This window comes from Thamnophis elegans, chromosome 4 (genome assembly GCF_009769535.1).
Source record: "Thamnophis elegans isolate rThaEle1 chromosome 4, rThaEle1.pri, whole genome shotgun sequence".
In the NCBI taxonomy this organism is placed as follows: Eukaryota; Metazoa; Chordata; class Lepidosauria; order Squamata; family Colubridae; genus Thamnophis; species Thamnophis elegans.
In genome coordinates, this window is record NC_045544.1 from 71189812 (window position 1) to 71217123 (window position 27312).

At 42.2% G+C, this 27312-nt stretch overlaps 1 protein-coding gene across 1 annotated transcript in view; it reads right to left on the bottom strand.

The window, feature by feature from the left end:
* The window catches only part of AKT3 (AKT serine/threonine kinase 3), a 169983-nt gene extending 154754 nt beyond the window's left edge, over positions 1-15229 (bottom strand). The window contains exons 1-2 of the mRNA XM_032215221.1: positions 14670-15229; positions 1151-1290 (exon numbers count right to left, since the gene is read on the bottom strand). Of these exons, the coding sequence (XP_032071112.1) occupies positions 1151-1196 (46 nt within the window). The 5' untranslated portion in view covers positions 1197-1290; positions 14670-15229. The remainder of the gene's footprint in view (positions 1-1150; positions 1291-14669) is intronic.
* Positions 15230-27312: the final 12083 nt, after the last annotated feature.

A 27312-nucleotide genomic window follows, 5' to 3' on the forward strand; every position in this document is an offset into this window, starting at 1 on the left:
TCAAAATTGGATTTGGTCCACATATGTCATGGACAGAATTTCCAGTTCCTTAATAAATGATGTGAGAGTCTTAAAAACCTAGCAGATATCGATTATTGAATATCTACTATGTCTTACAGAAAAGAACCTTTATTCAGGATTTGTAGTCTCCCAAGCATTCATCAAAGCAAGAGTGTCCATGTATTGAAAAACCGTTTTGGGATTTTTTCCTCCATTTTTCTCTTTGAGAAGTGAATTTATCTAAATTCAGATCTAGCATTTCATTCATGTATTCCCATCTACAATTTCTATTAGAATTTTTCATAGAATCTTTCATTAGTCATATCTGGGGCATAGATGAATTCCAGATTTAAACTTTTACTTCCTTTTCTTAATATCAAAATTAAAACTAATACTTTTTATCTTTTCATTTCTCTAATGTCTTCTAAGGGTGATTTAAGATAAATTTGAATCTGGAAATTCTCCATGTATTTTATGTATTACATAATTATAATTATAGCTATGGTATAATTATAATATTTGGTTCTGTCACTATTACTAAAATCATTTTAAAAACTAGACAAAAAACATCATTGGTTAACTCTATAAGAAATTGATTAATAGGAATTAACATAACTCTTTTGTTTTAACATAACATAACTCTTCATACTATTTTGATATTATCAAGATACATGAATTATATAAAAAGCATTAAACCTATATATTATATGCCACTCTAGCCTATAGTTTATTTGTTGAAGTCAAATGCCTAATCTGCAGAAATTAATAATAGACAAGGTATTTAATCAAGGGATAAATAAAATAACCTTTACAATAATTATAAAATGTATATTATGGATTCTTCTCCATTCTCTATAAACATTTTTTCTTATATTCTAATTTATTTCAAATTTGAAATCGCTGGTTCATAATTTTTATATCACTTATACTAGCAGCAATCTACATACTGGTCTACATATTAATGGGCTTATCAAAAATGATGATTCTAAATAGTCAGTTGACTATTTATATTAACACATTATATAACATTAAAGAATCTAAGGTATAATATATAATACACTACCCTGTATGTAGTGAGAATATATACTCAATTATGAGAATAATTGATATTTAAATTTTTTCTATTATATATATTTCAATTAATACTTACCTCTTTTTTGAACCCAGCCTTCTTTCACAATTGTAACATCGCTCATGATGGCTCTACTGAGCCTTCAGATTAAAGAATATTTTGCAGTATTACTTTTAGAGTTCCTTTATTCTTCTGACTTTCCAATATTTTAAAGCAGCCTGAAAGTGTAAATAAACAAAAATTAACTCTTCTGATGTCCCAGTGCTTAATACTCAACCTATTTATTTATCACACTTATACAGCTGCTCATCTCACTAAAAATGATTCTAGACAGCATACAGCAATCCAATAAAATCACAGCTATATAAAGCGACCATAAAAATATTTTTAAAGATTTAAAAAGAAAATACTATAAAAACTTTAAATTATGCAAACCACACAAAATGATCAAAATATCAATCATGGAGAAGTTGTCTAAAAAAGTTTTCAGCTTGCTGAGACTCCCAAGCTTGATAATATAACAAAGTCTTATGAAACTTCCAAAATAGCAGAGATGGAGTTAACATGACTTCAGGGGCTTGAAAAGAACGTTCCTTAAGGCAAATGTCATACAACAAAGGCCTGCCTCCTGGTACCCATCAAATGTAACACCCTAGAAGATAGTATTGGTAGTATGTCTTCTCAGATTGAATGGGATTGGCTGATGTAATCACCTAAAGGAGGGGTCCCCAACCATCAGGCATGTGTAGAACCTGGCCATGCAAATGGGAGGGGGGGCGCTTGCACTTGCGTTTGAAGCTCCCCTCAAGCAAGCAGTGGCCACTTGTGCTTGCAGCAAAACTCCCTTTCCCGCTTCTCACACAAATGGAGCTGTGCACACTCATACACACCTGCCTTCCACTCACAGGGAACTATTCCCCCCCCCCCAATGCCCGGGTGGTTATGCCAGAAATGTTGGGGACCGCTGATCTAAAGGCAGTTTCTCAGATATCAGGTCCTATTTCATGAAGGACTTTAAACGTTAAAACCAGCATCTTGAATTGGACCCAAAGGCAGATTGGCAGTCAAACAGCTTGTGGAGCAGAGGTTTCTATAAGTAAATATAAACTGCCTGTGACACTGCATTCTGCAGCAGTTGAAGATTCCAGATATTCTTCAAGGGTACCCTCATGTACATTACATTACAGTAGTCCAATTTGGAGGTCATAAATGACTGTGAGCAGAGCCGCCTGATCCAGGAAAGAAGGCAATTGGTGCACAACACGAAGATGTACAAAGGCCCTCCCAATGTGGCAATTTTCCCAAAAAATATACATAGAATAGTTTATTAAAAATGTGAAATGATGTAGAGGAGCAAGCAGAGCTACGGAGCAGGTTAATTGTATGATGAGCCAGAGTCTTTATGTTGCCACAAAAGGTCCAAGCCCAGCCTCTCTTGAATTCCATTGACCCTTAACTGGCACCAATTTAGTACTGAACTATAGTTGGCTAGAGTCTTGAGTATAAATATGAACAATAAATCTTTTGAACTGCAGCTTAAAGCATCCTAATCCTTTGCGCCTGGCAAATTCATAGATACCACTTAACACATAGCAATAACAACAATAATAACACAAAAAATTATCTAGCATCAGGATAGCATGGTGTGAATAAAATTTGCCTGGCCAAAATAAAAATCATTAGTTTTGTCATCCATTTCATCAATAAACTATGGTTCCTAATACATATACTTTTAATAAGTTGCCTCTTTCAATATTTCAACATCACTGTGATGGATATTGGTGAGCATTTGTTTAGTGACTGTTTGAAGATGCTGAAAAAAGTGACTTACAAATAGTCATCGCAAAATAACTATGGTACATGTCTACAACAATTGCAACATTCCATAATCATGTGTTCAAAGTTCAGACACTTGGCAACACATGTATTTACAATTATTCACAGGGTCACATGATCACCATTTGCAATCTTCCCAGGGGGCATCTGACAAACACTGAATGGGGAAAACCAGATTAACTTAAAACTTCATGACTGCTTAATGACCAAAGTGATTTGCTTAACAGATGAAACAACAAGGGTCATAAAATTGGAGGCAACTCATTTAACAGCCAAACTGGTTACCAATAAAAGTTCCAGTCCTAATTGTGGTTATAAGCTGAGGACTATTATATGTTACTTTAAATTTCCCTTTAAGAAAAAAACATCCAGCAAGAATGGTTTTAGATATGGGAGATCTGCAAACCTCTCTTAAAAATCCCAACCTCCTGCAAAACTGCCTGAAACCACACCATTGAAATTATCTTATTTTTGCGCTAAATTTCAACAGGAGAATTTGTACTATTTTTTTAAGATCTCAGATGAGAAATAGGGAACAATTTATTTTCCTGAGACCAGCACACTTCCAGCCAAAAAAAGGACCCAAAAGTGCTTTGCTCTTACAGTGATCACTTGGTCACTAGAAATCTTGCTGGGAACTTGTCAAGATTGTCAAGAAGTTGCCTAACTCTTCAAAACTTGCTTGTCACTCAGTTAACTGAAGAAATTAAACTCTCCATTCAGAAATGCAAGAAATTATTTCTTCATCAGTCTGACTAATATAAAAACCTCTTATGATGCCCAATGAGTAGTGCTAAATCATGTTATTTGGATGTGTTTTATTCCAATCTGGATAACTTTTATTCCAAAGACATCAGCTATGAAATGATTCCCCAAAATCAGTAAAGTCATTTGGAAACAATCTTTTCTTACTCCCCAAAACAACAAACATACAATGCTGATCGATGTTCTCATTCCCATCATAAAATAAGCCAAAGAAACACAATAAAGGTAGCCCTCAATTTATGACAAGTTGCTTAGTGATCATTCAAAGTTACGGTAGACAAAAAGAGATTCACAATTTGGTTTTGAAGTTTTAACGCTGCACCACTCTGTGAATATGTGATTACATTTTGGATCCCCAGCAAACAGTCTGCATTTACAGCTTTTTGCAGCACCCTGTGATCATGTGATCCCAATTTATTAGCATTTTGCCAGAAACCAGCATTTAATTCTTCTCTCCAAAAAAACCAGGCCATAGTAAATAATGGGTCATTTAACAGCTGAAACACTTGCTTACTGCATTCGCTTACCAATTGCTGCAAAAACGGTCGTAAAATTGGGGCCTGTCATATGATGACCCATTTTGCAACCGCCACAACTTATAACCATAATTCTCAGTCTTAATTACATTCATAAATCGAAGACTACCTGTATTTATATCAAACCACTGAATTATACACTTGGATGCTATACTTGGAAGCTATACAACCTAGTGGACTCAATATAAAAATGTTACAAGTTTAATACAAGAATTTGATTTTAAAAACAAATGAAAGATAGATCAGTCTTGATTTGGTAATAGGTACTGAATATCTCATTAGGCAATTAGTTCCACTGTTAGGAAGCATGAGTATCTACAGGGGAAGGGGGATAGAAAAATATAGGTATCAGAATACTACAGCATAAACCATTGCTGATGTTCTGGATTCTGACAATGCAATGTAGATTCAAAGGCCAGGAGTCACACTATATATTCCATCATTGTTTTTTCATCACAGTTTTCTCCATACCTTAATATTACAAAATTCTTTCTGGTGATCATTTAACAATAGAAATTGCAATATCATTTAGGCTTATATACTACCCCATAATGCTTTACAGAATCCTCTCGGCAGTTTACAATGTCAGCATATTGCCCTCAACAAGCTGGGTCCTCATTTTACCAACCTCAGAAGGATGGAAAGCTGGGTCAACCTTGAGCCCCAACAGAATCAAACTCCAGGTTATAGACAGAGTTTGCCTGCAATATTGCATTCCAACTACTGCACCATCAAGGTTCCTCCTAATTAAATCCATCTCCTAATTAAACTATGAATTTTCATCCCAAATGCATAATATGAATACTGTATATTAAGAAAACAAACTAGAAAGCAAGTTATTTTGGAGATTGCAATTAATGATAAAATATTTCAAAATGCTTAACATTCCAAATATATTTTGAAGTTCAGAACTGCATTAAAGGCAAAACAGTTATTTTTATCATATTAAAAAGTCCTTCAAAAAATTTTAAAATTATCTCATTTTGGACAACACATACCAGTAGAATTAAAAACAGAAATAATAACACAATTTTTAAAATCAATTATAAAAACCTTACAATAACACTTGCCTGGGTCAAAAAACTATTTTATCTTGAAGCACTGAGACAGTAACAATTAGAAAATGGGCGTTGCTTAAACCCAGTCCAAAACCCTATGGGAACATCAGGGCCTTTTAACGCTTTACAAAAGGTCAACATTTTCATAGGGAAGGGATAATTCTTAATTCCCACAAAATGATACCATTTAATAGAAAAGCGAGCATGCCATCTTTTATCGGTGAGTTGGGCAGAGACAACTGAAGACAGAAGTTTCTGTAGGTAATCTAATCTGTGCCATGTAGGATTTTATAGATTATAACCAGCTGTGAAATTTTCCTAGAAGCCTACTAGGAGCCAGTGCAATCTGCAAAACAGAGATGTTATATCCACAAATCACGAAACAGTCCAAATTGTTGTCACATCTGTGTATTCTGGACCATTGTTATTGCTAAATACTTTTCAAGGGCAATTCCATAATCTGCTTCCTCCAAGGCTCTCTCGTTCACAATCCTGTGTTATCTCTGACCCTTCTTATCCAGGAAGAATTGGGTCATCTTGACTAGTGTCACTGGCCACCTCTCTGCAGATGCAATAAGAATGGAAAAATCAAAATCAAATACAAAGTAAGGATAACCAAGGTTCAATATTTGTCACTCTCATTCAGAAAAAGATTGTTGCATCCAGCAACAGCCCCCCATCAAAAATTCCCTAACAAAAAATCCCCAATTCAACACCTTACTGTTGTCAGGTTTTTGCAGGAAAACCCCAGCTAAATACCAAGGTCCAAAGTGGTAGACGAATTTAATAAGATGGCCACTGTTTCATATGGTCAGTTCAGTGGTAGCTACAGGATGCAAGTAATTCCTCACTCAAGACCACCACCCTCCTGCTACTATTGTCATCTGATTCCAAATCCAACTACTAGCAACTATCCAGCAGTCCAATGTAAACCTTCTCCACCTGCTCTATTGCTTGCACCTTCAAGAGGCTACCATCTGAACCAAAAAGAAAAAGTTAATACCGGTAGTCCTCAACCTATGACCATAATGGGGCCTGCCCATTATGGGTACAATGGTGACAACCATTAAATGAGGTAGCCTTGTTTAAAGACCCCTACCCCTGCTCTCCCTGATGCTACTGTTAAAAGAATGCACAGGTCATTAGCAAGCATGGGATACCTCGTGGATCAGGAGGCCCTGGGAGGCAGCTGGATCCTTAAGGAAGCAGATAAGCAGTTCAACCTTTGCAAAAACAGCTTAGCAGGGGGGAAGAACCCCCTAGATCAGTGATGGCGAACCTATGACATGCGTGTCAGTGCTGACACGCGTAGCCATTTCGGGTGACACGCACATGCTCCCCAAACTTGTTTCAGCGGCAGCTCTCAGCCTGGGCGGCAGCGTCACACAGGCTGTGGAAGGAGGAGGAGGAGGAGGAGGGAACCAACCAAAGAGAGGCTTTTACCGGGTCTGCGCCCCACAGCCAGGATCGTCCTTGCGCCTCAAGCCGCGTTTCTTCCTGCAAAGCCCTTCGGGCATCCCGAGAGTTCCGCTTGACGCCAGAAGGGCTTTGCAGGAAGAAATGCGGCTTGAGGCGCCAGGACGGTCCTGGCTGTGGGGCGCAGACTCGGTAAAAGCCTCTCTTTGGTTGGTTCCCTCCTCCTCCTCCTCCTCCTTCCACAGCCTGCGTGACGCTGCCGCCCAGGCTGAGAGCTGCCGCTGCCGCTGCTGCACAACTGAGGGAGGGAGAGGGAAAGCAGAGGTAGCCTCAAATTCCACCGTTGGGACAGGGGAAAGGGCTTGTCCCTCAAGAGTGGGGGGGGGGATAGAGGTGGGAAGAAGGGGCCCGGCCTGTCCCCAGCGCCCCCCACAGACGGATTACGGATCGAACGCTTCTCTCTCTGCAGCCTTTTTCTGCAAGTCCCAGCTACTCAGCGGGGCGTCATCATTTCCGGGGGGTTGCAGTTTTCCAGCTCAGATATCAGGATCCGCCGGGATTAAGTGGGAGAAAACGCCGCTGGCCGAGCGGAACAAACACATCCAAAGGTTAATCTTATTTTACGAAAACACAACTTCCAAAAGTCGATCGTGGCCTCCGTCAAGAAGCTCTTCCCCCACCCCCCACCCATTCTGGGGTCTTGGTGTCCCTCGGCTAAGATCCACCCCGGAAAGCAGAACGGGGGCAGCCCTCCTGTAATTCTGGCTGGGTTAAAGAGCAGGGATGGAGGAGCCATATCACACCGTCATTCAAAGGGTGGGGAGGGGGAGGCCCGATAAAGTCCCTCCCTTGGGGTGTCTGAAGTCCCAGCTGAAGCAGCCGAAGGAAAAAGGATAAGCATCCGTCGCTGCCCAATGGCGCTTGGGGTAACCCCGCTGGGCAGAGCCAGTCGAGGCTCATCCTGCAAATGAGGGTTTCCTTTGGGGAGGGCCAGGTGGTTTCAAGCACCCCAAACAGCCAATCTCTCTCTCTCCGTCCCCCTTCCTTTGCTCCTGGGGCTGCAGAACTTTCCATGGGCTCAACAGTAATTGAGTAAAATTCTAAGCCACTGCAGTAGCTGCTTTTTGGTTTTATTTTTTTTAATATTTATCAGTCTCTCTTTTAGTTGAAGAGTTGAAGTCCACAAGGCTTAAAGCTGTCAGGTTTGAAGACCCCTGGGGTTTTTTTCCTAAAGGGTTAGGGGTGCAAGGTTCTTGTAACTTGACAGCTTTAAGACTTGCACGCTTCAATGCCAGAGTTTCTGAGCCAACATTTTGGTTGCTAAGCAGGACCGTTGGTAAGTGATACTGATAATAATATCAAGGGCAACATACGAAATCGACTGATGAACAAAGAAGTTACTAAGCAGCTATGTTAAATAATTTGTTTTTGGTTTATTAAATACAATTATATTGCAATTATATATTTTTGTAGTTTAAACTATAAATTGCGCAAAATTATGTTTTTGTCGAAGTGACACACAACGCGAGTTATGCTCGATTTTTTGCCGATTTTTGACACACCACGCCAAAAAGGTTGCCCATCACTGCCCTAGATTAAGTCCTAGCACCATATTCCAATGCTGGATAAATATGTCTCTGTGCTTGGCTGATGAAGCCACTTTTGTGGGCTGAGCCTATGTCTCCATCAGCTAGCAATTGGGAGACTGCAAACCTCTCCTGGTTCTTGCTAGGCTTTGGGGAAGAAAGCCACCTGCATGCAAAGGCAGTAGTTTCAGGACAAACTTCCCAAAACCTTTCCCTTGCTAAACTCCCCCTCTCTCTCAGAAATCCATATTTCTCCCATAAATAAATAAAAAAGCTGGGAGAAACAGACCCAGGGGTGGGAGGAGAATTAGGAGCTGACACTAAACTCTTCAGCTCTTCTCTCCAATCTTTATCTCTTTTAACAACATAATTTGCTGAATTTACTGCCAGAATGCCAAAGTTTAGGGGTGACCAAAATTAAAATGAAATACACAACATGAATATAAAATCTTATTTCCACACTGCTTTAGAATTTCCCTTTCTAATTTATTTCAAAAGTACATGCTCACAAAGTTCATTGGTAATGAACAGCACACTAACCAAACATTACAAGTCATGAAAGAAATTATTACAGCTATGGGTCTCGGGAAGTTAATGATATTATTGAAGCAAGAAAGAAATCTAATAGGAAGGTATTGAACAGGTGAGTCACATGACTACAGGTAGTCCTTACTTAACAACCATAGATGACCAGCAACTTGGTTGCTAACCAATACAGTATGCATCATATGCATCATATGACTTGCTGCACTTATAAAATTAGCATATCACTTGGAGTCATTGATTTTGCTTGTCAGAAGTTGGCTATTAAACTTGCAAATAATGACCATGTGACCACAGGACACTCTTACTATTGTAAATGCATGTAAATGTTGGTTGCATAGTGAAATTTCCCGTTACATCTATTTGTTTTCCTTCAGACCTAAGTCTGGAAAACAATGCTGCAGAAAGAATTCTAAACCTAAACATCTTCAAGGATAAATACAGTCACAAGACATGTGCTACATTATCTCAATATTTCCTTTGCAATATTGCAAAGGCAAGAAAAGACCAAGAGAAGGTTGAAAACAAATCAGCATCTGTCATTCATATATTTGTTTTAAACCAAGCAGCAATTTAGAAAGTCTACCATGATGCAGAAAAACGATCAGTGAATGGAGAATGAAGGTCCTTCAGACAATCAGCCTGCCTTCTATTGCCCAGAATAAAAACATTAATCTAAGCAGCAGCTTATACATTCTGCTCCAACACATAGAAATTATTGAGCTCCTCCATGGAAATGCCAAAAGTATACTTGATATACTTACCTATTGCCCCAGTGAAGCATTTCCCATTGATTGTTATCAAATACAAATGAAGCGTATTGATGCTTCTCTCTCTTACAAGTATTTATTATATTTTATCATTCATTTGTATCTTAGTTTTATTATTTTTACAAATAATTCAAGATGGCAAATATATCCAACATTTTTCTTCTATTTTCTCAACAAATGAGAGTGGCCCAAAGTCACCCAGCTGGCTTTCATGGCTAAAATGGTACTTGAACTCATGGTATCCTAGTTTCTAGCTTGGTACCTTAACCATTAGACCAATCTGGTTTAATTATAAAAATAATTCTGGTCATTCTTTGATTAACCTGATAATCAAATAATCACAAATGCCACATTTTCTGTGACATTTACATTTACTGCCTTATAGTAATTTCCATAATCCAAAACAATATTCTGTTTTGGTTATTTCCTTTAATTCTAGTTATGTCTGATAAACAAAAGAACTGACACTACAGCAATGAAGAAACATAATTAATTCTGGATCCCAATTGAGCAGAGATGAAAAATCAAAACAAAATACTAAGCAATCTGAAAAAAACTATAAAAAAAAGATTTTGAGATCATTAAGCATCTCAGAGATATCTAAGGGAATTACATGTAATCTCTACAATAGGCACTCACCCAATAAAGTGCATTCAAAACATAAAGATTGGGTTCTAATTCTTTTATTGTAAGTCTAAGATTCATATTCATAGGAGAACATTTTCTATTTTTTGTTTGCCTTCTCTTTTTCTCTATAGCATTCTGCATCAATTCCTGTGAAAGGAGCAGGAAACTCTTGCAAATAAAGTTTGTAAACAACATGTTTGTAAACAATATGATTTTAAGAAATATATATTAGAAGAAATGGACATAATACTTTCTACATGAAACAGCAATTGTTTCATCTACTCAGCATCTCTTTCTACATCAGTAATTATGCCCTAAATTGGTATAATGTGCATCTCTATAACAGTTTATGCTCAGGGCAGAAAACATGTTTTCCATTATAACCATGAGATAAAACCATTTATCCTTCCTCTTTTTAAAGCTTCCAATTTAAAAATAGAATTTATAAAATTCAACATTTTGATAATATAGCTGTGGCTGTTAACTTCAAGATGATATTTTAATATTTATATACTAAAGGCCTGAATGAGTATCTTTAGAAGACAAGGGAAACATAACAAAACATGACAAAATGAAACTATTTCCTAAAGTATCTATTTCTTTCAGAATCAGGGCACCAAGAAATCCTATACAACTTGCAACACATAATTTACAAGCTGTTTATTCACATTTTTACTGATATATATATATATATAAGCATCAATATCAAAAGTGACATTATCACCTTATATGTGATCTGCTTTAGTTGGAAAACTTTCTTAAATCTGTCAGGCAAATTTCTAAGAAACCCAATTTTACTGAAACATTGCACAACAAAAATTAGGATGCTGTTGATACTTTTTTATCACAATCCGATTCATAAGCAAGCCATGTTCAAATGTAGTGTAAGAGGCTTTATAAGCATGTAACTGATTTTTATGATATGTACTTGGTCTTCATGATCACAGAAAAGATTTCTCCACAATTTCTTAAATTAATAAAATCAGCCCAAGCTAATTAATATGTATTGTTTTCTGTACTGTTTTAGTACTGTTTTGAAGAAGCGTGTAATGTGAGAAAAAAGCAATTCTGAAATCCTGTTTTAAAATGCTTAGTAGAAAATATACTTTAAAAAAGAATAGTTCATTCTTATTCAAAATAGAAATTAAACCATTTAAGAATTTGCTCAATTAGTCATTATTCATATATATTCAATCTTTCCCCAGATTTTCACTATCATACTGTGGCAATGGACAAAATGTACACAATATTCAGTATTTTGTAATAAACAGGGTGATTCAAAGTATTTCCCAACTTTCAAGCACATTAGTATACTATAGCGCTTTCAAGAACTATAGTTTTCTGATCTGTTAACTATAGATCATAACACTTAGTAGTAAGCCTTAACAAATTCTACAGAAATAGCTTCCAGCATAACTTTTGGATAAAACAGCTTTATTTTCCTAAATAAGTTATAGAGATGATTTTGGGGTCTCCATTTAAAAAGAAAAAATAGCCAAACTTTAATTCTTTATTTTTAACTATGCCACTTAATTCTAAATCCTACTGCACTGCAGACTAAAAAAATTTTCCTGTTCTTAAAAGCCTTCAGTCCAAATTTAATCAGACTTTGAAAAATAATTATCTTTGAAAAAGTCTGGCTCAAATTGAACACCTAATATAATTATTTGCATGTGTCAATGTAGTATAGTGCAACAGTATGAAAGCAGTTTGTCCCTGCTTTCTAATGGGACTTTTTCAATATACTAGTCTTTGCTATATCCTGAGATTTCCCAATGGTGTTGCATCCTACTACCAACCTAGTTTGACCCTACTCAGCTTTTCAAGATCAACCAAGAGCTGTTAGGTGCTGCCATCTACTGTAAGTTTAATCAGACTTTTCTGTAGTAAATTCCATTTATTTCACTAGGACATGAATATAAGTAAACAAAAGTAGACAATGGGCTAAATTGGGAGTGAATTGAGTTGGGAGCAATAGTCACTGCCCCAACTGCCATTATAGCTTTAAATTTATATATCTACGGTATATCTACTCATTTTATAGTTAGACCATTTTACAAAGTTTGTTATATGGTATTTTCATCACAATTTATAGTACAAACTGACCTGAATTGGCAAACCATTTTCAAAAATTTAGACTGCCATTTGCATAATTACTACTTTCAGGTAGAAAAAATGACTGAAGCCAAATATGCATATGTAAACATCTATTCATACAATGAGGTTTCTCTTTTTCCATACTTCTCAAAGTTTATTCAGGGTTCCTCCTCAATATATCATACAGTAGTAGGTTTACAGAATGTGCAGTGGCTACAAGGACAAATTGTCTCTCCCCTTTGTATTTATACATCCAGTTCCTTCAATAGAAACACAAGGATTCTATCCAGAATAACATGTTAAGACATTAATCACATGTATTTTTAGATGGAAATAAATCTCTTTGAAGAAGAACTTATCTCCTACCTCCTACTCCCAATGAGCTGTTTATATGAAAAGATAAAATAGTATGCTTAAGTGGTATTCTTTAAATTAAAAACAGATAAAACAATATATTAGATTCCAATTCAAAGCATGTCTTATTTGCAAGCTAGGAAAATCAGTGATAATCCATGAAAAATCAAATTTTATTTGAAATGCACCGTAAATACTATATAATAGCAGCTTCTAGAATAATTTCTACAAAATTAAATAATGTAAAACAAACATTCAAAATAACTGCAAAACAAGAGAAAGATCTTTGTGAAAACAAATCCAAAACAAATTCATTAACCAAATATAGAAAAGCAGAATTTCTGATATTGTTATAAATTATGCACATTCCTTTTCTGAACAAACATGTTTAACTTGTCCAGTTAACAAATACAAATAAGTGATCAATGCAATGAAAGATACTGGGATCAATTTAAAGCCCTCCATTGAAAGTAAATAAAAATATAATGAGAACTTCAGTTAGGATTTTTAGAGCAAAATTGATTCATCCAAGAGAATAAACTTTCTACAAGCAAACAAAGGAGGGAAAGACAGAAGAAATGCATCTGGAAAATATTTACTAAAAATGTAAAGCTGAAATTGTAGCTCATTTATATGTTAATTCCTACTAGGGAAACAAAGAGACTATTCTATATTAAAAGTTCATAAAGCATTCTGTTTACTTCTAGTAGTAATTTGCAAATTTAATTTAGTCCTCAGATTGTTATTTTGTTTACTCCTGTGTGTACAAATTATATAGCTTTGTGAAATATAAATAATGTTTGCCTACTTCATAACTTATATGATTGTATGATTTTGAATAGTTTTTTTTAAAGCAGAACTTTTAAGCAGAGGCAACAAAAATTTTGATGCTATCTCATCAATCCTATATGTCAACATTATAAGTACATCATTTATAATGTATAAATAATAATAAAATTAAACTTCTGTGAAAGAAACACTAAACTATTTGAAAAGAATACTATGCTGTTTTAACTGTAGTAACTGACTAACTGAAAAGAAAATCCCATATACAATACTGGAAAAGACTGCACTGAAATTTTCAGACTGTACTAATTTCTTTGAATCGTGTGCTGCATAAACTGAAGGAAAGCAGTTATCAGACATGCCACAAGGTACATCGATGCCTCTATATGCAAAGCAGTAACCATGGCTGTCCAGCAGACGTGATGTAAACAAGCCAGCTTTGTTTACTTGCATCAGTGGACTTCTGCAAGAAAAGAGCAGGCTATCTTTTTGCTTGTCTCTATTATTAGAACGCAGATTTGTTTCTAACAGGAAGAAAGCGGAAAGGATCCTTCATTAAGTGCATTTTACATTCATTTACGCCTTAGAACAGAATGTAAGGAGAGATAAGAACATCTAAGAGGAAACACAGCGACCAAAGAGTGTTTTCTGAGGGAGGGAGGCTGGGCATATGAGAGAAGCGAAACGTGTAACTGTAATGCGCCATCCATTTCAGCGGCCTTTCAGCTACAAGCAGTCCGTACAAATAACCGAGGTGGGCTGCGCGCGCGAGTGTTGTTATGATGCGCCTCGTGGCCAAGCGCACACCTTCTCCCTCCTTTCTCCCCCCTCCACACACGGGGTATATTAATGTTACATAACCCTCCTGCCTCTACAGAAGCCCGGCAGGCCCCGCCAACCGGACATACACACCAGAAGAGGACTTGTGTTTTAAGTCTCAGCTGCTGCATGCGCTGGTTCGAAGTGGAGGAGGAGGAGGAAGAGGAGGAGCTGCGAAAACGAGGCAGCCGCCGCCGCCTCCCTCTCCCTGTCACTAGGCGCGTTTAGGATGGCGGCGCGGGGGGGGGGACGCCGCGGTGGGTCACAGGGAGCTGGAAGAAGGAGCCGGAGCAGTCGCCTGCCCCCCACCCTCGCCTCACGTGCCCCCAGAGCTACCAGCGCCCAGCCAGCCAACCTCCAAAATCCCCCCCGCCGCCTGTCAGCGCGGTCGCGAGCCTGCCTACCTGCAGCAAAAGGCGAGGGTGGCTGGTGCCGGCCGTTGGCTTGGAAGCGGGTCTCCGGGCAGGGGGGCGCCCACGATCTCTCCTCCCTTGTCCCCCCTGCCGGGGGTGAGTCCTTCACGGCTACGGCGGTCTACCTTGGTGTTGGGTTTGCGAAGGTTTCCACTCCAGCTGGCGCCACTCTGACAGATGCAGGCGGGGCGGCGGCTACATCGATAGTGGCTGTCCCGCTATTTAGGGAGGCGCCCGCCCGGGCAGCTCGGCCGCAGCATCCAGGGAGTTAGGAGCGGCGGCAGCTCTTCCCCAACTGAATACACCCGGAGCGGCCCGGGCCCCAGCGCTCGGCTCGATTCCTGCCGCCTCCTTCGCCAGGTTCGTTATTGACTTTGAGGAAAACTCCCGACGTCACTGGCTCCCCACCCCCCCCCGCCGACAGTGTCTCCCACTCCAAGGCGGCAGCGGTGGCGGCGGCAGCAGCAGTAACGTCGGCATCCCCCAGATCTCGCGAGAAGCGCCAGCGTGCGGAATGGAGCGGGGGGTCTGCCAGACGGAGCGAGCAGGGAAAAGGTGGGGGCTGCCAGACAGAGCGAGAGACCGGCGAGCGGCGGGAAGGACGCGGGGAGGGACGGGGGCGGAGGTGAAGGCATGAATGAGAAAGGGAGGCGGGAGGCGGCGGGGCTGCTGACCAGTCGACGGATACGTGTATAGCAAGGCAAAGATTAAAAGCAGCCGGCCGAGTAGGAAGAGTCCAGTCTGCATGATAGGGGATACCTGTCGAAGATGAGGGACCTATCATGTTGGCGTGCCGCAGTAGGGTTGCTGTTTCGGACTTAGGAAAGTGAGCGTGGGGCTACTTGGCGATTCGCTCTCCGAAACAGGAGTTAGGAAAATAAGTTTGTCTCATGTCAAATTTAAGAATCCCTTCCCAATCAATAATAAAAAGTCAGTAGCCGGCCTTCATTAACTTTGCTTCAGCAGCCTTTGCAGGAACGGCCAGCAACAATATTTATGACTTCAAAAATCTCTGTAAACCTAAACCCACCTGCCACAAATTTATCGGGCCTCTTGGATAGGAAGTCAACTGTCCACCAGATTTTTCTTGTTGTTCTCTGATAACATTGTATGCCCTCTTTTTCAGACAGGTGAAAATATGCACACAACACAAATACTGGAATAGGAATACATAATTCACTTGTTCCTTGTTGCATTTATTTTAAAACTAATTTCCATCCAGCAAACAGGGTTCTGAAAAAATAGATAGTGACAATTCATATTCATACAGTATTTTTCAGGATCTGTGGACACTTGACAAATACTTACTGGATATAGTCAAATAAGGACCTAGCTCTCATCTAAGCAATTTTGCCCTTCTGTTCTAAATTGATGATATAATTGATGTTACTGGTAACAGTAGTTCATCAGCCTATCAAATGCAGTTTGGGGCCATATGATATTTAGCTTGTTTAATTAAGACACTAGATTATTACAAAATAGATACTTAAATCATGATTGTTGTGATGTATATTAAAAATATTTGTGTTGTGTTTGTAATGTTAGTACTATTCTTCTCTATGGTTTTTTATTTATTTACACTATTTCTGTACTGCTGACTGTTGACAAAAGGAAGCCTTTTTTTCCATTAACCCTTTCTTAATGGATGTTGTTTATTATACGTATTGAACACTGGCATTATTAGGTCCCATTTTAGGCATAAAGCCAGCCAAATGACCTTGGGCCAGCCTAGGAAGGAGGCAACTGCAATTCACTTCTGAAATCTTGCCAAGAAAACCACAGGAACTAATCCAGGCAGTCTCCAGTAGTCAACACCAATTCAGAGGCACCAGGATATGCAGGACACAGTTCTCTACTTCAAGTTCAGATACCAGCTCAAGTTCCATGCTTATTTTCATAAGAGAAAAGAAAATGCAAAAAGCTTATAGTTCTTTAAGATTGAGATATTGAAATGAAAAAAAAATTCAGCTGACTTGAAGAAATTAAATGAATAGTACAACCAATAATCTAGAGCAGGCTTGCACAACATGCAGCCTGCCAAGTAGTTTTGTATGGCCTGCTGGTATTTTTTAAAACTTGAGTTTACAATTACCAAAGTCACCATCATATGATTAATAACTCTTTTCTCAATTTAGGGAGTTTAGAGAGATTTACAGGTTATTGCTTTAGAAGTACTTTGGAAGTATTTTTTGGACTATAAGACGCAGCAAGATTTCAAAGAGGTAAGTAAGAAAAAAAAAGGTTTTGTCCTCCCCAGCCCCCAGGAGCACTCTGCAGGCTTCAGCAGGGTAAGGGGAAGACAAAAACGCCCCAATTTTTGAGCAAAATGGCCCATTTTTCTCCTGTTTTTAGCAAAAATGGGATGTAGGGACAGGGCTTCGGGGGCCCAAAATGGCTTTATTCAGTGTATAAGTGTATTCAGTGTATAAGACACACCAACATTTCCATGCTCTTTTGGGGGGGAGGTGTGTCTTATACTCCGAAAAATACAGTAATCAATTTCAAACTTAAATTTGAGAACTGAAGATTATGTTCTTAATTAATTCTTAACCAGAACCTTGATCCTGACAGATGTTTACATGTACTGTACTTCTTTCTCTTGTTGAATACCCATACATGCTGCTAGTTTATTTTTTACCTGAGAATGTGAAGACTGCATGGCTTGTTTTTCTCCATAGTGAGGGGAGGAGTATCCAGGATGGGTTAACTTTGTCCTCGTTGATTGGACTGAGTCCAATAAGCTCTTTAGACCACGGCCTCATCACCAGGTAATACCCAGTTATCGACTCAGTCCCACAACGGCTGTGTCATACTGATTTCTTTGAAAAATTCTAAAGAAAGAAAGAAAAACTAATTTAAAGCGCAAACTTGCTATTCCTCTGAAGCGTGAGTACTTTGGCGGACAGCAAAACCGCCAGCGGGAGTAGCGCCTATCGCCACTAGCTGGAAAGGCAGTGAACAGATTTGGCCACTAGGAATAATCCTGTGGCCACTCTCAGCCTTTTAAACCCCGTGAGAAGGAGAAAGAAGCCTCATGAGGCGCTGGCTCGCCGCTCCTTTAAACAGAGCGGCAAGGGGAAAAAACCTGAAACAGCGCCGGAGCACTCCACCACTCCCCTCAAGAGTCGAGCAACAAACAGCGGCATTGGAACGTCGCAGAGCACCCATGCTTATCCTAAGACACCGGAGGGGGCCGGTGGAGCTGGAGAACGAGCGCCAAAGGCGGGGGGAGAAAGAGAGAGATCTCCACCTGCAGAGAAGATGCGCAGAAGCCCAAGGGCACAAGCCGCTGTTCAACCACACCAGAGGAACAGAGCTTTGGATTTTGGCGTGAGCCACCATTTTGAACACATGATCCAAGATGGCGACTGCCATGAACACAGAGGACACCAGCAGGAGCCAGGTCCTCACGCCTACAGCCAGTCTCACCAGAGGAGCGGAGGAGCTCTCACCAGCTCCAGCTAGCGAAGGTACTGCTATGGGAGGGGGCGGCAAGTCTAAAAGAAAGACCAGGCACCTTGCCCCCAAGGCACCTAAGGAGCCGAGTGCTGGTCCCAAACTTATCAAACCGGGCTCCAAATATGAGAAGCAGAGGCATAAAGCTTTAGAGCGAATATGCCACAAGGCCAACAGCAGAAAGACCCCGCAGGGGCTGGGATCAGATGAGAGGCCACTGGGGCATTCCTCCCCCAGCAGAGCTATGGAAGAGGATCCTTCCCTTCAAGTGAGGATTCCCTTTGACACCTTGGGGGTCTGGGGCACTCTGCAGCGATGGCAATCCCCTCCATGCACCATAGGCCCTTCACTACAACCCCTCCCTCCCACACCTGTGGGTATGGGAGCCGGAGTACCCATCCAGGGGTACCTAATTTCCAGGACATAATGATGAGGGCGTTTCAGCAGTGCATGGCTGCTGCTTTCCAACAGCCCCAGATGCAGCATCATGTGGCCCCCTTACCCATGGTTCCTGAGGGGCTGGAGGCCCAAGGGGAAGACCCCGCTGACTCCCCAATGTTCTCCCAGGAAGACAGCGATGTGGAATCTGAAGAAGGGGAGCTCAGAGAGGATAGACTCTCCGAGGACAAGGGCCTCCCTTCCTCAAAGTCCTCCTGCTCCAGACTGTTCCAGCCCTCCCTATAAAAGTCCTTGCTATTCAAAGCAAAGACGGTAGCTAAACTTGGCAACAGACCTTCAAAACCACCAGTGCAACCTCAAGGCTTCTCGGCTGAGACCATAGTCGAGGAGCAGATCGTGGAGGCTGACACGGTGCCCACACCCAAGTCCTTCCTTGACCTGATAAGAAGGCAATGGGCATCTCCCACCTCCGGGCCGATGGCAACCTTCACAGATAAAGCCTTTTTTAAGGTGGACACATGTCGCAGTCCACCATCAATGCACTAGTCACTGCGCTGCATATGCCTACAAACCTCCCCGGAGAACCAGAGGACACTCTGAAACCGGAGTACAAGAAGGCAGACCTCACCTTGCAGAGGAGCCATCAGGCTGCGGTCTGGGCAGTAAAGGTAGCCACCACTGCCTCCTTCTTCAATTGGTCTTCACTACTATGGCTACAGGATCTCTAGCAGCGGATCCCAATAGGGGATGTCAGGGCTCACCAAGACATCAACAAACTGATGGCAGCCATCCAATTCTCTTCGGACGCCACCCTAGCAGCAGCCAGATTTGCATCCAGGGCGATTGTCTCCACTTTAGCATCCCGCAGGTTGTTTTGGCAGTGGCAAGGGGACGTACATCACAAGTGGTGCCTGGCATCAGCACCCTTCATGGGGGAGGGGCAGCGTTCCCTCTAAGCTGCGCGCTTGAGTGGCTGCGCAGGTAACAAAGAAACACCGCGCACAAGTTTCAAAGTGCAGCGCAGTGTTTTTTAATGTCTTTAAATGTACTGAAAATAGCTCCCTTCCCTCCTTTCTAAACTCTGATTTCTGATTGGTGAAATCAAGGAAAACTCTGCCCGGAGACCGATGATGCTGCAGAAGGGAGAATTCCCATTGGTCCCCCACGTGTCCACTCCATTCCCTACCCAACTGCGCATGCGACGCACACACACACACACACACACAAACACAGACAGACAGACAAAACGCATGGACTTCCTCTCCCCAAAGACTTTCCTGAAGCCTGGCGGGGGGGGCGCCGAAATGGCCTCCCCGCCCTCCTAGATGCCCTCTGGAAGTCAGAGACAGATCATGTCCGAACTTGTAGTTGGCCCTTTGGGGGCGTTTCTTGCCCTCTGCAGCCCCCGGGGACTTCCCTGAAGCCACGTCCGGCTTGTCCAGGAGGCCGTTGGTGCTTCCGGAGACGGTGGTGGTGAGGCTCGGGGCTCCTGGGCGGCCGATGTACGCAGGGCGCTTGGCTGGTTCCAGCTGCAAAATGTCAGAAATCTCCCCATTCTGCCAGGCGGCGGCCAAAGGGAAGGGAGGGTAGGGCGCTTCTCCCAACAGCCCAGGGCCGGCTCCTCTGCCTTCCTCGGCGTTTGGGAGAGTGCTGCGCCCCTTTCAGTCTCCCTGGGGGCCGCCAGGGTTGCTGCGGCTGGAGACGAGCGCTGCTGGGGAGAAGTCAGCGGGGGGAGGGGGAGGAGAAGAGAAACTTCTGCTCGGGACGCCTTTTCCCTCCTCGCCCCCGGATCTCCCCCCGGCAGCGCTCGCCCCGCGCGGCAGCAAAGGGTCCGCGTGTCATGGGGGCTGCCTGGCACCGATCAGCTGAGAGGCTGGCAAAGAAGCGGCTCTCGGAGGAAGAAGGCAGGGATGCTGGCTGGCATTCGCTTCCCTTTCTGTCAGCCCAGGCCCCGCCTACACTGTAGGGTCTCCGGCTTGGGGGGAGGGGGGTTGGACTACATGCCTCTAAGGTCTCTTCCAACTCTGATTCATTTAACAACCGTGTTACTAATTTAAAAATGCCGCGATTCACTTAACAACCGCATTACTAATTTGAAAACTGCAGCAATTCACTTAACAACCGTGTTAATAATTTAAAAACTGCAGTGATTCACTTAACAACCCTGTTACTAATTTAAAAACTAGTGATTCACTTAACCCTTTTACCAATTTGAAAACTAGTGATTCACTTAACAACCGTGTTACTAATTTATAAATTAGTGATTCACTTAACAACTGTTACTAATTTAAAACTGCAATGATTCACTTAACAACCCTGTTACTAATTTAAAAACTAGTGATTCACTTACCAACCTTGTTACTAATTTATAAATTAGTGATTCACTTAACAACTGCATTATTAATTTAAAAACTGCAGTGATTCACTTAACAACCCTGTTACTAATTTAAAAACTAGTGATTCACTTAACAACCGTATTACTAATTTATAAATTAGTGATTCACTTAACAACTGTGTTACTAATTTAAAAACTGCAATGATTCACTTAATAACCATGTTACTAATTTAAAAACTGTAATGATTCACTTAACAATCGTGTTTCTACTTTAAAAAGTGCAGTGATTCACTTAACAACCGCATTACTAATTTAAAAACTGCAGCAATTCACTTAACAACTGTGTTAGTAATTTAAGAACTAGTGATTCAGTTAATAACCATGTTACTAATTTAAAAACTTCAATGATTCACTTAACAACAGCATTACTAATTTAAAAACTGCAGCAATTCAGTTAACAACCGTGTTACTAATTTAAGAACTAGTGATTCACTTAAAAACCGTGTTACTAATTTAAAAACTGCAGCCATTCATTTAACAACCGTGATCCTAATTTAAAAACTGCAGTAATTCACTTAACAACTGTGTTAATAATTTAAAAACTGCAGCGATACACTTAACAACCATGTTAATAATTTAAAAACTTCAGCGATACACTTAACAACCGTGTTACTAATTTAAAAACGGCAGTGATTCACTTAACAACTGCATTACTAATTTAAAAACTGCAGCAATTCACTTAACAAGCGTGTTACTAATTTAAGAACTAGTGATTCACTTAATAGCCATGTTACTAATTTAAAAACTGCAATGATTCACTTAATAACCGTATTACTAATTTAAAAACAGCAGCGATTCACTTAACAACCACGTTGCTAATGGAAGCGGAAGCGCAACAGCCAATGTTGGGGAAGGGGTGGCGCTCCCCTGTTCTCGTCACCGCCACCCCTTTGCCCCTGGTAATGGCGACCGTTGTGCTGCTGCTTCCAGACGTAGGTGAGGCACATCGTTCTCCTGCTTCCTCCTGTAGAAGACGCTTTTTAGAGGCTTTTTAAAACAGTTAAGCAGAGTCATCCACGGTGACTCTGGCAGCAGCTAGTTCAGCCTGACCTCAGCGCTGGGGAAGCAAAACCCAAGCGTCTCTGCAGCTGTTGGGGGTTGGAGGAAGAAATGCTGCTGCTGTGTGTGTGTGTGTGTTGGGGGAGGTGGAAACATGAAAAGAGCCTAGAAGTTCTGCTTTGATCAGGAGAACGATGGGCCTCCCACCAGAGTCTGCCTGGATCTGGGGCCAATTTTGTGTGACTGGGTGTGTCCAAACACACAATTGTGGGACCCATTCAGATTCTGCTGCCTCCTTCAGCTACAGGGGGGGGGGGACACCCAGTTCTGGCCTGCTGAGGCCAGTGAAGGGCAGGGTGGAGTTTGACCCCTCCAGTCCCTCCCCCAATCTCTGGAAAGGATTCGGGCCATCTGAGGATACGAGCCCTGTGGGATGTCTGCCTGCTGCAGCTGGGAGAGGGTTGGGGCTCTGAGCCTGGCCTGATCAGATATCACCAACATTAGCCGATATTTTATCATCAGCCCTCAACAGCTGGCAGCTGCCCAGCCTCCAATGACCTCACCTAGGTGAGAGAGATCAGCCTGGTTGGCTTGAGGATGGGAGGCCACCAGGAAGCACCTGGGCTACTCTATAGCCTGGCTGATCTCCTTGGAACTCTGCCCCTCCACCCCTTGAATGTTCCCTCTAAGCTGCGTGGCCGCACGGCCGCGCACATGGCAACAAAACACCACGCAGCAGTTTCCAACTGCCGTGCAGTGGTTTTTGTGAGACGCCTTCCACCATAATAGGAGAGGAGAGCCAGCCTGGAGACAGCAATCTGTTCTAGGTCCACAAGGCAGAAAGTAAGTAGCTCAGAGAAGGGGTGTGGGGGTTGGGAGAAGGCATGGGACGGGCTCCCAGCAGCGGCTGCTCAGACTTGCCAGAGAGCGAGGGAGGGAGAGAGAGAGAGAGAGTATCCCTCCTTTCTTCAGCCCAACACTCTCGCTGGCATCCCGGATGAGAGGGACTGTAGAGGGTCTCCTCGAGTCTAGGGCAGCGAGCCATTCGATGGGAAAGTTGCCTCTTGGAAGGAATGACACAGATTGGCTCCCGCTTCATCTCTCCTGCTTCGTCTCTCCTGCCTCTTTGCTTCTCCGTTCAGTCTTTGGGCGGCAGATCGAAAGCGGAAGCCAATCCGGGTCATTCCTTCCAAGAGGCAACTTTCCCATCGAATGACTCGCTGCCCTAAACTCAGGGAGACCCTCTGCAGTCCCTCTCATCTGGCCGGGATGCCAGCGAGTGTGTTGGGCTGAAGGAAGGAGGGATACTCTCTCTCTCTCTCTCTCCCTCCCTCCCTCCCTCTCTCCCTCTCTCTCTCTAGAAACATATATCATGTTTGCAATAATTTACCTTCTTTTCTAAATAGGCACAGTTCCCTTACCGGAACCCTCGCTCACTCAAACACACACACACACACACACACACACACTCATGCACAAAACCATTTTTCTCCATTCCAATTCGGATCCTATAAATCAATTGCTCTGTGAAACATCTGTGAAAAAAATTCAGGTGCTCAGACATGAAAATGTGCCGCTCAAACACTATACTTTTCTGCTCACACTGAAAAAAAATTAGAGGGAAGATTGGGGAAGGGGCTCTTTGGCACAGCTCTGGACCACTTCCTGATAGAGAACAAGGACAAGCAGAAGGTGCTTCCCACTGTGCAGAGAAAGAATGGCTCCAGAGCGACTCCCTACCCCAGATGAACCACTGACCGTGGTCAGGATTATGGGTCTTCCTTCCGGGGTCAGGACTCATTCAGGGGGTCGGATTTGGGGTATTCAGGTTTCGCCAGTACCAGGAAAGCTATCCCCAGGCAGAGATACTCCCCAGTGAAGCAGCAGAGGAGCAGGCAGCAGAAGCAGCCCTTTCAAGGGGGCAGAGGAGGAGGCGGCGGGCGCTCCTTCTGCAAGAACTAACCCTAGGCCCGGCTTTCCTCCCATCAGGGGGCACCTGGCGTATTTCGCTGATCGCTGAGACCCAGTCTACCTCCGATGCATGGGTTCAGTCCACCATCCATTCTGGTCTCTCTCTCTCGAGTTCCTCTCCAGCCCCCTGAGTTTCATACGGACATGTCCTATTTCAAATAACCCGATCCAGAGGCAACTGATGCAGGAAGCCATTCAACACCTATTGGACATTAGGGCTATCCAGCTGGTGCCTCTAGACCAACAGGGTCAGGGTTATTATTCCATGCTTTTCTTGATCCCCAGGACCTCGGACAGCTGGAGAGCAATCCTAGACCTGAAGAGGCTAAACTGGTTCATTCACTACCGGAGGTTCAAAATGCACTCGCTGCACTCTATTCTAGAAGGGATTAGACAGGGGGATTTCCTCAGTTCTATAGACTTCACGGAGGGCTACCTCCATATACCCATAACTCCAGATCACCTTAAATATCTCAGGTTCTGCTACCTAGGGCACCACTTCCAATATCAGGCCTTACCATTCGGGCTCTCTTTTGCTCCCCGGGTTTTCACGAAGGTAATGGCATTGGCGGCACATCTAAGGTTACAACCTATTCGTACCCAATGCTATCTTGATGACCTGTTGTTACAATCAACAGGTGCCCTATGTGATTTAGACATCACCATGTCAGCCCTAAGAGAGCACGGATTCTCAGTCAATCTGGCCAAAAGCCATCTGCACCCCTCCACTAGGCTGATTCATTTAGGGTCCTGATAGACACTGTGTCAGGTATGGTGTCCCTGTCAGCCAATAGGCAACTCAATCTGAAGCTGGCTTCCCAGGTATACAGGGAGCGGATGGTGTCCCTAGCTACATTGTCCAGGTTGCTAGGCATGATGCTGTCAACCATCAGCATTGTCCCTTGGGCATGCCTTCACACCAGAGACCTCCAATAGTTCCTTTTGCCATTCCAATGAAGGCGCATGAACTGCTCCCTGACCAAGGTCCTCCTTCAAGCAGAGGTATCCCACTCCCTGATATAGTGGACGTCCCCAGCATTAACAAAAGGGGAAGTCTTCAGAACACTGGACCGTATGATGGCCACTACAGTCTATTTGGATGGGGGCCCCAACTGGGGTCCCAGATGGCGCAGGGACAATGGAGCCGGGTGGAATTGGCTCACAACAAAAACTGGTTGGAACTCAGGGCAGTCCACCTATCCCTCAGACAATTTCACAGCTCTGTCAAGGGGTGTCACATCCTGATACTCATAGACAATATAACTCCCCAGGCACACATAAACAGATGAGGGGACCAGGTCAAAGCCTCTCATGCTGGAGGCCAAGAGACTTTCGGCTTTGGGCTGAAAGACATCTAATCTCTATAACCACAGAGCATATAGCGGAGATGGACAACATCAGGGCTACCTGGCTCAACCGGACCGAGGTGGACAATTCAAGAGTGGAAGCTGCAGCCAGCAATTTTCGAAGCAGTGACGGAACACTTCGGCTGCCCGGAGGTCAATCTTTTTGCCACACACACACCCCAACACTCAGCTCCCGAGGTTTTACTCCAGGTACCCAGCTATGAGAGCGGAGGGGATGGATGCCCTCCAATGCCCATGGCCTTGGGGCTCATGTATGCCTTTCCACCATTGCCGCTGATCCCCAGGGTCATCCAGAAGAACTTGCGGGAGGGGACGGAGGTGGTCCTGATTGGCCCTGACGGCCTTAGTTTGCTGACTTCATGTCTCTCTCAGTGGACAGGGAGGGAGAGACATCTCACCAGGCATAGGGTTGAGCATAGGTTGGTTTCAAGATATGATCCAAGTGTTAACCCTCCCTAGGAACATGTGGGCTTTGGTACGACCCATCCTGGATACTCTTCCCCTCACTATGGAGAAAGGGTGTTGGTACTTACCTAATACGCCTCTTCTCTTAGTGGGGGAGGAGTATCCAGCCCCTCCCTGAGTATGGTGGTTTTGGAAACATTGGTTTTTGTTGTACATCTGGAGTGTAAAGAAATACATGACTAAATAAAGGTTTGAAACTATATCAATGTCTAAGAGTGGATGACACATCGAGTCTGATAGAGTTCTTCGTCGAAACTGGGTATTATCTGGTGACTAGGGCATGGTCTAAAGAGCTTATCGGATTCAGTCCAATCAACGAGGGCAAAGTTAACCCATCCTGGATACTCCTCCCCCACTATGAGAAGAGGCGCATCAGGTAGGTACCAATGCCCTATCTCTTCCTCTAGCCTCAAGTTAAAGTGAGTCTGAGGTAACATTAATCCTAAATAATTCCAGGAATTTATGCAATTATAAAAATCACTGAACTAATTCTATTGTAAATAGAACATCCAAAATAGTTACATTTGATCAAGAGAAGAAACATTAAAATGTGATAGAAGGAAAAGGTAAGAAAATAAATTGGGTAAAAAGTTTCCATAATACTTAAAACAAATAAACCATCACACCTAGATATTATCTATCTTAAAATTGTCAGATAACCCAAATGCATAGCTGCATTATTTACTTTCCTCTGTCATGTGATTTAATACTGTATGTGCAATTCCTGGATAATGTTATCCATCAGTTTGAAATTAAGAATCATTAGTATGTCAACACACCAGATTAACTTTTAAGATACTAACATAGTTCTAACACTCATGCCCGGGTGGGTGGGTCGGGCATCACTTTTGCAGATCTGGATGGGTCAAAATGAAGTAAAATGCCATTAAGAAAAAGGTGTCATTGGTGTATGATAATGTTAGTCTGATTCTATTATTGGCTCTAATTAGGTTTTACTGCTCCAAAAAGTTGTTAGGGCAGCTGCTGAAGGCCATGACATGGCTTTTGCCTAAACTTGGCTGGTATACCAGTTGTAAGTTTGATAGGGCTGCAAAGCTCTTGATTCACATCCTCATACTCTCACAGTCTACAGCAATGGGGGCTACCTTTGAAGTTTATTTGGAAACAGGATACTGTAACAATTGTAATTGTGAGGATTGGTTGTAAATTATTTTTAGTGTCAGTGTAACTTTGAACAGTAGCTAATGGTTGTAAGACGAGGACCCTCTATACTGTAATTTTCACACCAAATAACTTGTATTTCTGAATTGTTTATGGAGGCAGATGTGGAAAAATCATATTTGCATTCCATCCCAAAGATCCTGCTTGCCAAGATAAAGATAAAGAGTTGTAAATCTTTTAAAAAAAACTAGCCACAAGAGAGTTTCTGGACGAGAAGCAGTTTCAATTTCCAATTGCTATTCCAAATATATTATGTATGAATTTCTTCATGAAGTCTGCTAAATACTAATATTGCTGAGCATTCTACAATAAATAGTGTTCAGAAATCACAAACCATATCTATAAAGCAGAGCAGCATGTGGGTCACTTCATCTTAAACACCTTAATTGTCAACATTTGT